Genomic DNA, 12,783 nt, shown 5'->3' with positions numbered 1-12,783 from the left:
TTACCTTTGGTAGAATATGCTTCAGCAATCATCCTCAGCCTGTAAGGAGGCACAGCAACAAGATGCAAGTCATCGACTTCAACCCTGGCATAAGTGTTAAGAGCTTCTTTGTAATCACCTTCCACATAGTTTAACTTGGCCATAATTAAGTTGGCTTCTTGTAAGAATTCTGGCTAGAAAAAAGAGGAATAAGTTAAACTATATTTTCTGAGGCAAAACACTGTAAAAAAAATGACAAAAAGTTATCTGCACCCTAGTAATTTCCACAATATTCTGGAAGCCTTTCCAGCAGATATTTCATTCCCGGATTACAGTTTATTATTTTTATTCTGTAGTTAAATTTTCAGATAATATTTGGGAGGCTACTACAGAAAAAAAACAAACAGAGTCCCTCACCAAGCTACAGAACAGTGATTTTATTCCTACCAGTCATTTTTACACTTGGAAATATACATTATTTCATATCTGCATTATGTAAGCATCCTTGAATCTGTATTAGGATTTTAGCGCGCCAGGTGGTGTACAAACTTTTAAGATGACACACCCTTGCCACCCAGAAAGTTTAACATGACAACCAATACATGAAGGTAGGAGTAGGAGATGATGAATTATAAATTCATCACTGTTATTTTAAGTTTAGTAATTATGCACTGGCTTTCCCCAACTGCTCCTCAGCCTAGTCATTTTAATTTGGTTGATTTCTTGTAAGTGGAGAGGAGGGTCTTGAAAAAGAAATCACATGAAGAGAGGTCAGTACCCTCACATATCAGTTTAAGGAGGGTATGGAAGAAATCTCAAAGATGGCTGTGGAAGATGACAAATAGAGTGCTGAAATAGCATCACTGGTGGGGCAAAGGGGAAGAGGGAGACATAGTAATATGCAGTAGCAGATAAGTATGGAGTGAGAGCATTGTGAAGTGCCTTGAAGGGGAGAACACATATATTTCACATCCAACACCAAGCATTATAGTTTGATGATGAATATCTAAAGGTGGGCCAGAATGGGCTCCAAGTAGAATCGAGGATAAAAATGTCTTGTATGGTTATCCTGAAAACATGGAACAAATTTGCAGTTTCACTACAGTGCTGAATATTTACACTGATTTTGTTTTCTTAATAGAAGGGGATCTTTATTGGGGTAGGAGTGCTGTGAGACTATTTCAGTAATGTTTGTGACGCACTTTAACATAACCAAATGCAAGATACTATGGGAATGCAAAGTGTTGTTATTCCTTGAAATGCATTATTTATGTCAAGTATCATGTCACTGTGTAAATAAGCTGTTCACAAGACAACTTGAAAATTCTTTTGAATTTTTAAACATCCCTGGGGTCAACAGCTCTCTTTTAAATGTTATCTTTCAATATTAGAATGAAAAAATGGTCTGAACAAAATTCCATAAGCAAATTAAAGGGATCAAATCCCAAAATACTGAAGATATTTTGGAAGCAATAAAATTGCTTAACAAGAACACTGTAACCAGAGAATTATTTGAGCTCTCAGAAGATCTCATTAAGCTTTTCTTCCCAATTAACTTCCAACTATATCCTTAATTTTCTAACCCCTTCTCCAGACTTATGTGAATACCTTTAGGTTTCCTCTGTCAAGTGCTGCAGTGAGATGTTTCCTGACCTCGGTCAGCTTTGGCCGAGGACCCCGCGGACTAGTGCCCTGTTTAAAAGGATTTTCCTTCAAAAACTGTTCTAGTTTGGACTCCCCAAGGAGAAGTTCTGCCATGTCATCTATAAAGAGAAAAAACAGCGTCAAAGGGAAAAAGTCTTCACAACAGTAGTAGCCATTCTATCCAGCTGATATTTCACACAGATTACAGTGGAAGCATACAGCAGGGGAGGTAATTATTTTTAGGTCTGGACTTTTAAATGCAGAACTAGACACATTAAGGGCCACTGACCCAGATTTAACTCGGTGTTATAAAAGTGGTGTTTATTATTTGATTCTTCGATGTATCATTTAAATACTTATCAAAGCATTATAGGAGCACTATAGCATTATAGTCACAGAGATTAAGGCTAATCTATTTCCCATTAATTGGGATCTAGTACTCTATGACCTTTTGGTTTTTTAAATCAAAAACCATTGACAAGAGGTGCAGCTCTCAGGGCTTTCCGAATATGGATAAACTCAGCATTTGATGAATTTCTGGCAGTAGTAAATTCCAGAGGCAAGCACTTGCTACCAAGAAAGCCCTACCCCATCTCACAAACATCATACTTGCAATAGTTAGATTAAGATTGCTACCTGAATACAGATTATGTGGCAGCTCAGAGATGGAGATGTCCCTCAGGATTTCCTGGTCAATTAAGGCATTACAGATGGTGACCAGCTACTTGAATTTTATATGGAAGTTAACCAGCAGCCAACACTAGCACTTTCATCTTGGAAAACTGTCATTCAGTTTCCCATTTTTCCAGACCTTGGAAAAAGCAAGACAATGGCTCAATATTGGTCTGATAAAAAGGTGACAAAGCTATGAAACTCAGGAGGCTGAGAAAACTGTAACCCTTATCAGCTTCCCAAGTGCCTTCACCTACACGTTAAACAAAACAGGTAATAAGACTGGGCTTTGCGATTCTGATACCATTCTAAGCAGTTTCCTTCCACTGTGTCAGGTCTCACAAACACATCATCAGCACCTTATGTTTGACATTATTAAGACTGCTAAAAGATCTAGCTGGATTAGCGCATCTGACCTGTGTACACTGAAATTATGAAGTCAGAGTGAGTAATGCTGTTTCTGTATCATATCCTGATCTTAAATGTGACAGGCAGATGTCTAAAGGACAAAAGGATGCCAGATACCATTTCATTTGGCCTGACAGAAGCAGCAACAACTCTGGACAATCTTTCAATCCACATATCAATGGTGTACATTTCCCATTTCAAAAGAGAAAAAATAGTAATTTTGCTCAGTATGTATCCAAATAATACAAAGATAAAAAGCTTCCTCTTACTGATTTGTAGAGCACCCAGCCTCTCTAAAATAAGTCAGTGCTGAGTTGCCAGCTCTTATCAACTCCTGTCCTGAATATTCACCAATGTATTGAATTATATATACTAGCAGGCAAGCGTCACTGTTCTGGGCATCAGCAATATGTGGAAATGGCTTGAGTTAGAACTATTCCTGTGTTGAAACCTATACATGCCTTTGTCAAAAGGCAAACTGACATTTGATTATTTTACTCCTAGAACAATGAGCCCAAAGTACTCAGAAGAAGTGTTTTATTTCATAGGCCTGGTCTACGCTATGACTTTAGGTCGAATTTAGCAGCGTTACTTCAATTTAAGCCTGGACCCGTCCACACAATGAAGCCCTTTTTTTCGACTTAAAGGGCTCTTTAAATCGATTTCTTTACTCCACCTCCGACGAAGGATCAGCACTGAAATTGGCCTTGCCAGGTTGAATTTGAAATAGTGTGGACGCAATTTGACAGTATTGGCTTCCAGGAGCTATCCCAGAGTGCTCCATTGTGTCTGCTCTGGGCAGCGCTCTCAACTCAGACGCACTGGCCAGGTACAGGAAAAGGCCCGCGAACTTCTGAATTTCATTTCTTGTTTGGCCAGCATGTGAGGAACATATCTTGAAGGGGAGGGGAGCTAAGAGAAGCAGTTGTTGGCTTCACTGTTATATTTTTGATTTGCTGGGGCAACTGACAACACGGCTTACAGGGAATTAAAATCAACAAAAAGGGTGGCTTTGCATCAAGGAGAAACACAAACAACTGTCACACAGAATGGCCCCCTCAAGGATTGAACTCAAAACCCTGGGTTTAGGAGGCCGTTGATTTCACAAAACAAATTGGGTCAATTTCTTGTTTTGATCCACCTATCTTTTACCTCTGAGGCTGGCAGCAGGTGGTGCAGTACGATTGCTAGGCATTGTCATCTCCTGGGTGCTCGGCAGAAGATGGGAATGACCTGGCTGAGTCACTGCCATGTCTGCCCAGGTGCCCCTTACCGCCCTCACCGAGGTTGACTAAAAGAGCACCCAGGAATATGACGACGATGGCTACCAATTATAATGCACCATCTGCTGCCAAAAGGCAATGAGCTGCCGCTGTGTAGCAATGCAGTGCCACGTCTGCCAGCACCCAGGAGACGTATGGTGACAGTGAGCTGAGCGGGCTCCATGCTTGCCATGGTATGGCGTCTGCTCAGGTAACCCAGGAAAAAAGGTGCAAAACGATTGTCTGCCGTTGCTTTCACGGAGGGTGGGTGGGAGGGAGGCCTGACGACATGTACCCAGAACCACCCGCGACGCTGTTTTTGCCCCATCAGGCATTGGAATCTCAACCCAGAATTCCAATGGGCAGCATAGATTGTGGGCTAGCTACCCACAGTGCAATGCTCCGGAAGTTGATGCTAGCCTTGGTACTGTGGACGCAGTCCGCCGACTTAATGCACTTAGAGCATTTTGTGTGGGGACACACACAATCAACTGTATAAAAACAATTTCTAAAAGACCAACTTCTATAAATTCGACCTAATTTCAGTGTAGACATACCCATAGTGTCAGTGACACTAGAGTTAGTTTAGGTTTAGTTTGGCTTGTTAGTCTAACTAGAGTTGTGAAATAAATGCCAATATTTTCCACTTACATATTTTGAAAAATAGTCCAGAGAGGACTTTCAATACAATGTACTCACTGAAGCTCTTACAACCAAACTAATCACCTTATGCACTGAATTTGATAACCCTGAATTAAATGTTTCAACTCTTAAATAAACCACGAATGAAAGGGTCTCATAGCAAAGAAGATCTTTTGATTTAGTAAAAGACAAGGAACCCATTGTTAACTGCTGCAGGAAACCAGCAGGTTAAGGAGGCTTTTAGTATTTGCTTCATCACTCATAAGGACTGAGCATTTTTATGAAATTCACAAGACTAAATAATGCTTACAAAGTACTCCTTGTGTTTACAAAGCAAGGAAATCTTTCCCAGTGGCATGAGTTTTTCTGCAATTATCAAGATATTTTAAACTGTGACTTTAATAGCTGCAACTTGTAATCAAAAAGGTCATTACAGCTTTTTAAGGGTAGACTCTAAAAATTAGGACATCAGTTACAAAGTCTGAAGCAGATTCTAATACTTTACAGGTAAATTTTTATTGTACACTATCTGAAGAAATAAAGATATGGCAGACCAATATGCTCCCAAACATTACGTAGTGCTGACACTTGCCTCTTTCAGGAAAGGTTAACTTCACTAGCACGTCACATTTTGAAGCAACTTAAGCGACACTGCAACAAAATCATTTAACTGTAACAGTCTGCTCAGAAGGAAAGAATAGAAAACAATGGCATAAGGGATGATTCAATGCTGAAAATGAGGAAAAAGAGGACAAGCCATATAACAACAGCAAGTGCAAGAAAGTAACCTTGTATTATTGATCCAATAAATATTTTACTGATAATGATTCATACCATAGGCATTCCAACAATGTAATTTGCATCAATACCAATAGGCCTGCTGCAAGTGCTGATATAACAGTGAACATATACTGAAATGTATAAAATTTACAATACAATAAGGCACCATTTTCAAAGGTACCAGAACTCTAGAATGAAAGCATATTTTTAAAATACTTGATATGGAATGGTACCTTTTTACTTTGCTATAGGCAGCTAATTATGTATTTTCTATTTTTCTTCAAACATAGCTTAAACTGTAACGGACTAGATGAGTGCAAACACTTTGAATCTAATGAAAGACACTACTCACAAAATACTTGGGATACAAAAAGAAGAGATCTGTATCTAACGTTATAGGTCATATTCCACCCCCATGGATACATCCTCATTTCAAATTTCATTCAAATAACCGTTCCAATATCAATCTGAAAAATAGGTAACAGAATCGGACACAAGCTTACAATAAAACTGCACTTCAAACATGTTCACTGACCCCCAGGATTCTGTCATCTGCCTTTCAGAGGAAAGATTACGGAGGGTATGGCTATACTGCAATTAAACACCCATGGCTGACCCATATGAAGGGCTCAGGCTACGGGGCTATAAAATTCTGATGTATACCGTTGGGGCTCAAGCTGGAGCTGAAGCTCAGGGACCCTGTGAGGGGATGGGCTATTTTTTATCAATTATCTGGAAGTAAACAAAATTACTGCTAATAAAATTTGCAGATGACACAAACGCTGGTAGAGAGGTAAATAATGAGGAGGACAGGTCAATCACAGGCACCTAAGACATGATGAGTGCGGGTCACTCTTACGCATGCGCTAAAGCGCAAGCCACACAGTTCTTAAATCCCAGGGACCGCAGCATGCCACGGCACTGACGCTGGAATTGGGGTGACATGCCCAATTACTACACTATACTAAACTTTTAACTGATAGTACAAACAGATAAACTATATACACAGAATAATGAAGAGAACTTGCTGTGCAAGAGCCAAGGGAAGTTCCATCCACCATCACTGGCAGTAAGAAGGAACCGAAGGGGTGGTGGGTCGGCAGGGCAATATATTAGGTGTCATAGGGGCATGACTCCAGGGGGCACCCAGACCGACCTGACGGATGCTACTAAGGGAAAAATCTTCCAGCCAACGTGCACACGTGATTGGAATCGACATGAACAAGCACTCGAAGAAGAATGCATTTTTATGTAGAAATCCATGATTAAATTGAGTCTTCCTGACTACTGATTTAAATCACTTTGATTTAAATCAAATCCACCCTATTCAACAGGGTCTTGAGTAGAATAAAGTGGTACATTTCTGGGGTGCAAAGCTGGGGGGATTTGCAGGTGTTCTCCTGTGTATGGTTCATGAATTGCCTAGAGCAATGTTTCTCAAACTAGGGTCCATGGACCCCTGGTGGTCTCCAAGGTACTTCGGGGGTCCATGGACCCTGCTGATTAACTCCTCCTCCTCCATTTCCCATAGGGTACTGAAGCCAAACAGGGAGATTTTAGGTGCTAAAACTCCAGCAGCACAGCAGGGCTAAGACAGGCTCCCTGCCTGCCCCGGCCCCCTGCCGCTCCCGGAAGCAGCTGGCATGTCCCTGGGGAATTGGGGGGCAAGGGGTCTCCATGCGCTACCCGTGCTCCCAGAGCCAACTCTGCAGCTCACATTAGCCAGGAACTGTGGACAATGGGACCTGCAGGGGTAGTGCCTGCGGGCAGGGGCAGCGCGTTGACACCCCCTGACCCCTCTTCCCCAAACCTAGGAGCCACTGCCAGAGAGATGTGCCAGTCACTTTTGGGAACCACCTCAGGTAAGCGCCACCTGGAAGGAGTCTGCACCCCTCTCCCCATCCTGCACCCCAACCGCCTGCCCCAGCCCAGAGCCCGCATCCCAACTCCCTCTCAAAGCCCACACCCTGCACCCTAAGCTCCAACTCCAGCCTGGTGAAAGTGAGGGTGGTGGAGAGCAAGCAATGGAGAGAGGGTGGATGGAGTGAGTGGGGGGGAGGAGATTGGGGGGGAGAGGTAGGGCAGGGGTGGAGCAGGGACTGGGCCTGGGGCTGAGAAGGGGGATTTGAGGGTCTCTGAAATTTTTTTTAAAACAAAACAGGGGTCATTGCTAAAGTTTGAGAACCACTGGCTTAGAGAGCATTCATGCAACTTAGCTGGGTATGTCCCTGCATGTTGTCAAGTATCAGAGGGGTAGCCGTGTTAGTCTAGATCTGTAAAAGCGGCAAAGAGTCCTGTGGCACCTTATAGACTAACAGACATATTGGAGCATGAGCTTTAATGGGTGAATACCCACTTTGTCAGAGGCATACACAAAAGCGCATGCTCCAATATGTTTGTTAGTTTATAAGGTGCCACAGGACTCCCTGCATGTTGTTGACTGAGTGATCACAGCACCTGGAGAGGTTTGCTGCTTGTCACTAACAAAGCATTGTGAGAGATAGTCTCAGGCTGAAGAGATAAGGGGGCACAGTTGTCCCACTGTTCCAGGTTGTACCCCAGGGATCTGTCACGGGGGAAGAGGAGGCAGAGGAAAGGCTGGAGTGGGTCAGTGATGATGCTGGAGTGAGGCTAGTGCAGAGGGCAAGGACGGGGCTCAGGCAAGGCTGGGGCAGGAGCAGGTTGGGAGTCGCTGGAGTCTGATGCACACTGCAAGGCAGCAGGAAGATTCCTGGCCAGATAGCTCTGTTGCTCAGACTCTGGTGAGGTTGTGGAAATACTTGAGTCTGGGGTCATCTGATCCAGGATCTGCTCAGTGATAGGTTGCTGCCGCATGCCTGAGGGCTGATTCACTGCGGGCTCTGTTGAGTGCTGACTCACCACGGCACCTGAGGGAGCAGCCCTGGTTTGGCTGTGAGTTTGCCTCATATATGCATGGTCATCTAGGAATTAACAACGTGGGCCACAGCTACAGTAAGTGCGTGGGGAGAATTGGGGGAGGCAGGCTGTATCCTGGCAAACATCAACTCTGAAAAGGATTTAAGGGTCACAGTGGACAAGCTACTCAACATAAGTGCCCACTATCATGCTGTGGCAACAAAGGCTAATGCAATCCTTGGATCTATAAATGGGGAGGAAAAGGAGGGAGGTGATTTTCTCCCTGTATACAGCTTTGGTGAGACTGATACTGGAACACTGTATCCAGTTCGGCTGTCCACATTTTATAAAGGATGTTAAAAAACTGGAGAGGATTCAGAGAAGAGCCACAAAAATGATTGGAGTGGAAAAAATACCCTACAGTGGGAAACAAAGAGTGCAATCAGAAAAAGATCAACGATTACTTGATTACAGTGTACCTCTACCTTCACGGGAAGAAAAGAGCAGCTCCTAGAGCAGAGAAAGGCATAACAAGAACCAATGGCTAGAATTTAAATCTAGACAAACCCAAAATTACAAACAAGCAAAAACTTTTAAGTGAAGACAACCAACAACTGGAAGAAACTACTGAGAGAACTGATGGATTCTCCATCTCTTGATGTCTTCAAGTTAAGTCTGGATGCCTTTTTAGAAGATCACCATACTTGGAATCGGAACGTTATTTCCCCCAGGTCAGGTTGGCAGAGATCCTGGGGGCTCTTGAAGTCTTTAAATCAATACAGCTAGAGATCATGGGCCTCTTACAGGAGTGAGTGGATGAGGTTCTGTGGCCTGTGATGTGCAGAAGGTCAGACTAAATGATCATGATGGTCCCTTCCGTCTTTAAAGTCTCTCTAGTCAAACACAAGTTACTGGGCTCAACAGAAGGGTAACCCAGTGAAATTACACAGAATTAGATCATTCAACTGTTCCTTTTGGCCTTAAAAATTTATGATTTCATCCCCCAGCAGTTCATCCTGTGCATGGAATAAAGAAGGGGTCCTGTGGGGAAACATAGTATATGATCATGATTTGCAAATACAACGCAAATACACAAGAAGGCTGAAGTAAGACTGAACAGTAAACCTTAATGTTCTTTTAATGTAGGTGTTTTTAAAATCAATTTCCTTGAATTTCAGGTTGGAGCATTCTCAGCATGCACAGTCTTCAGAGAATTTAGCTGCCAAATTCTAGCAAATCTCTACTGGGCAGGTGCAAATTGAGATTTTTCAAAGGTTTACAGTTTGGTCAAAATTGGGCACTTTTTCATGGGAATACCAAAAGGCACATCCTTGACAGAGAGGCAACCCTCTGCCAAATTTCAAGTCCCTGCTCCAAAGCTTGGGGGCAGTGCAACTTTTCTAAGAAAGGTTGGCAGAAATTTTTTAAAACATGACCACCACAATGTATTTTGCCTAATCTTAATCTCAGAAACATCTGAACCATTTTTGCAGAAACGTTACAAAAATCAAAAATTAAAATCAATCTGTGACAGACACCAAGCATGGAAAGTTTCAGCCTGAATGTTTAAAGTAAAGTTTAAAGTTTACAAGCAACTGAAAATGAGGTTTTATAAAGGCAAATGTGGGGAAAACGACTGTATGTGGCATTAAAACTTCTGTCTATAAGAGGAAAACACATAATGTAACAAACAAATTGAATATTTGTTGGGAGACTAGTTTCTGCAAATGCAACAGTGGGAAATCTTCAGAAACAATGTCTCCACAATATCCTCCTCCTCAACAACATGCTTACACAGCAGAGGTCCCTAGCACTGAGCAGCCATGATCACACTGTACATCTTTATTTCAGGTATGTAATTGCTCCACAAGTTTATTACAGCCAGATTAATCTCCTGGCCTTTAGTTCCATCTTCAAAGCTTGATATGCTGGGACTGTTTCAGAAGCAGGCAACATGACGAAAAAGGGCCAGCTGGTGTTAGCCAATGAGAGTTTCAGTTATCTCGAGGCCAGTTTTCAACAATGCATCCCTATTTCTGATAATGTCTATCCATCTTATACCCAATAGTTGCTACTGGCAATGCACATGAAATGCCTCCAGCCTCCTGATAGCTTGTTTAGGCAATGTACATATTTCAGATCCATATAAGAGGACTGCAAGAATTGGTCTGATAAATCCACACTTTTGTATATAGTTTCACCTCTTTTGACTTCAGACCTCATTTATGTAAGTCGTTCATGTATAAGGCTGCTAAACCATTTCTCCTTAGGAGTCTGACTGGCTGCTCCAGTTAGATAACAGTTTAGTGCCTAGATAGATGAAGTCATCCACTACTTCCACAGTTTGTTTGGAAGCACAGATATCTTGTCACAACTCACAATAGTCCCCTCCAGTTATTAAAATCAAGATGCCATAATCAGAATAGTACCACCATTATCTCTCTTAGGCAGAAGATATTTATTGTGAACAGCAATTCTGTTTCATATCTTATTATATCAGTTATGTTCCAAAACAAAGTCAAAATAAGTAAAAAAGATTTGCACCTCATTTGTGTGGAAAGCTAATAAAGAATCAGTTTATAACAGAGTAGGCAGCGCCTGACACACAAGAAATCCCTAATCCCAGACACTTTTGGCTTTTACTCCACGTGGGAGCAAAACAAACTGAAATTGACAAGATCAGTTCTTCCTTCCTACTAGGGCTGTTAAGCGATTAAAAAATTGAATCACGATAATCACACTGTTAAATAACAGAATACCATTTATTTATATATTTTGGATGTTGTCTACATTTTCAAATACACTGATTTCAATTACAGCACAGAATATGATAAATATGAAAATGCAGAAACATCCAAAATATTTAATAAATTTCAATTGGCAGTCTATTGTTTAACAATGCAATAAAAACAGTGATTAATCACGATTAATTTTTAATCATGACCTTTTAAAATCGCAGGAGTTAACTGCGATTAATCAAGAGCCTTACTTACTACTAATCTCCAGGTGCAATGGAAGCAACACAGTGAAAATGACAAATATCCTGTCCTCTTCAAATTTACTGCTCTGCTCCTACATGAAGCAAGGTAAACATAAGGAAAAGTAGGATTAACATGAAACAAAGTATTAGGAGGAGGTGGCGGTGGCAGCGAGGGAAAGGAGCCCAAAAAACCCAAATACACACAAACTAAGAAATAAGGCAGACAGATAAAAACCAAAATGAGGAAAGGAAGAGGAGGCAAGACACTTAACAGAAATAGAATAGAAAATTAAAAAGTGTTAAATGTTTTGTATATTTGCAATCGCAAACTTCAGAACTGCAAGCAATGTTTCTTTTGCACTCCAATGTGTCAAAATGTTTACTTTGCATCTGTGGCATGTGGATGCAACTTCATTAGAGAGGGGTCAGTGCAAGGTGTTCTCTCTTTCATATATAGTGGACATTTCACATCAACTAAGGTGTCTAGAAAATGGACAGATAACATGTCATTTCCTCTCATCTGAACTACAGAGGGTTGCCTCTTTGGTACTTTTTGGTTTTTCAGCAAGACCCACAGTTCCCAGTGCAATTCAGGAGGGTCACATTCTTGGTAGCAGTGACATGGGGCTGGAAGGAGGTCTGCAAATGAAGGGAAATCCATGAGCTGTACCCACTTCATCCACTCAGTTGTATTCCCAAACTGACACTATATGGATCTTATGCTTCCAAGATATTAACAATAAAAAAGAATTGTAAAAACTGCTGTTTGGAGGAAGTGTGGTCTGATTTTTTCGAGCAACTACAATCATGATATAAAGTTCCATTGTAACAATTTATTTTGAGCTACTTACTGTTTCATCACTACATAACATCATGAAGTTGCAACTTACCAGTGGCCTTGACTATCACGATATTCAGTGTTTTTGTTAGAGCCCCAGTTCCAGGAGTCATCTGATGTGAGAATCTCAGCTTTTTTAAAAAATGTCTAGCCCCCATAATTGCAGATAAAAGCTTGAAAGTGTGAATATTAGAGGCTCAAAACTCACAGAAGTAAAATCAAAAGGACCCAAAAAATATTTTAAAAATCATGATTTTAAAGACAAATCTCACAATTTTGGAGGGTCTGACAATTTTTAACACTGTTGACTGTCACCATTAAAAACAACTCTCCAATCAAAAAGATAACTTCAGAGACAAGTTTAGGCTACATGAAATTGTTAATCAACAGTGTTCCAGCCATTGGTAGTTGCTACTACAGTATCCAAAATCTATAGGTCCCAGTAGAATACTAGCAGTGAGAAGATCCTAACCTCTAATTCCAACTTTCAAACTAGATCCTTCTGCAGCCATTGACAGGTCACTTTTATACATGCTGCTGAGGGTAGAAGCCTATTTTTAAACTAACTTTTGCCCACACAGGCTTCACGCTAGTTCTGTAAGCTATGAGCACGTTTCCTGGCAATTTGCAAATAATAATTAAGAATGCCAGCCAACTCAGACTGGCTCAAAATAAAAGAAAATTCAACTTCTGTACCACCT

At 41.3% G+C, this 12,783-nt stretch overlaps 1 protein-coding gene across 5 annotated transcripts in view; it reads right to left on the bottom strand.

Annotated features, from left to right (window-relative positions):
* Positions 1 to 12,783, bottom strand: part of TTC7B (tetratricopeptide repeat domain 7B) — a 352,148-nt gene that overhangs the window by 323,602 nt on the left and 15,763 nt on the right. For 3 of the 5 annotated variants that reach the window (XM_030558926.1, XM_030558927.1, XM_030558928.1), the window contains 2 exons: positions 1,588 to 1,742; positions 5 to 173 (listed from right to left, as the gene is read on the bottom strand). In XM_030558926.1, coding sequence (XP_030414786.1) covers positions 5 to 173; positions 1,588 to 1,742 — 324 coding nt within the window. Of the gene's footprint in view, positions 1 to 4; positions 174 to 1,587; positions 1,743 to 2,259; positions 2,345 to 12,783 lie in introns of those variants that run through there. The other 2 variants (XM_030558929.1, XM_030558930.1) reach the window with 2 other exon arrangements.

The sequence above is a fragment of the Gopherus evgoodei genome, chromosome 4 (genome assembly GCF_007399415.2).
Source record: "Gopherus evgoodei ecotype Sinaloan lineage chromosome 4, rGopEvg1_v1.p, whole genome shotgun sequence".
Classification (NCBI taxonomy): Eukaryota; Metazoa; Chordata; order Testudines; family Testudinidae; genus Gopherus; species Gopherus evgoodei.
This window is presented reverse-complemented; position numbering and strand designations above follow the sequence as displayed.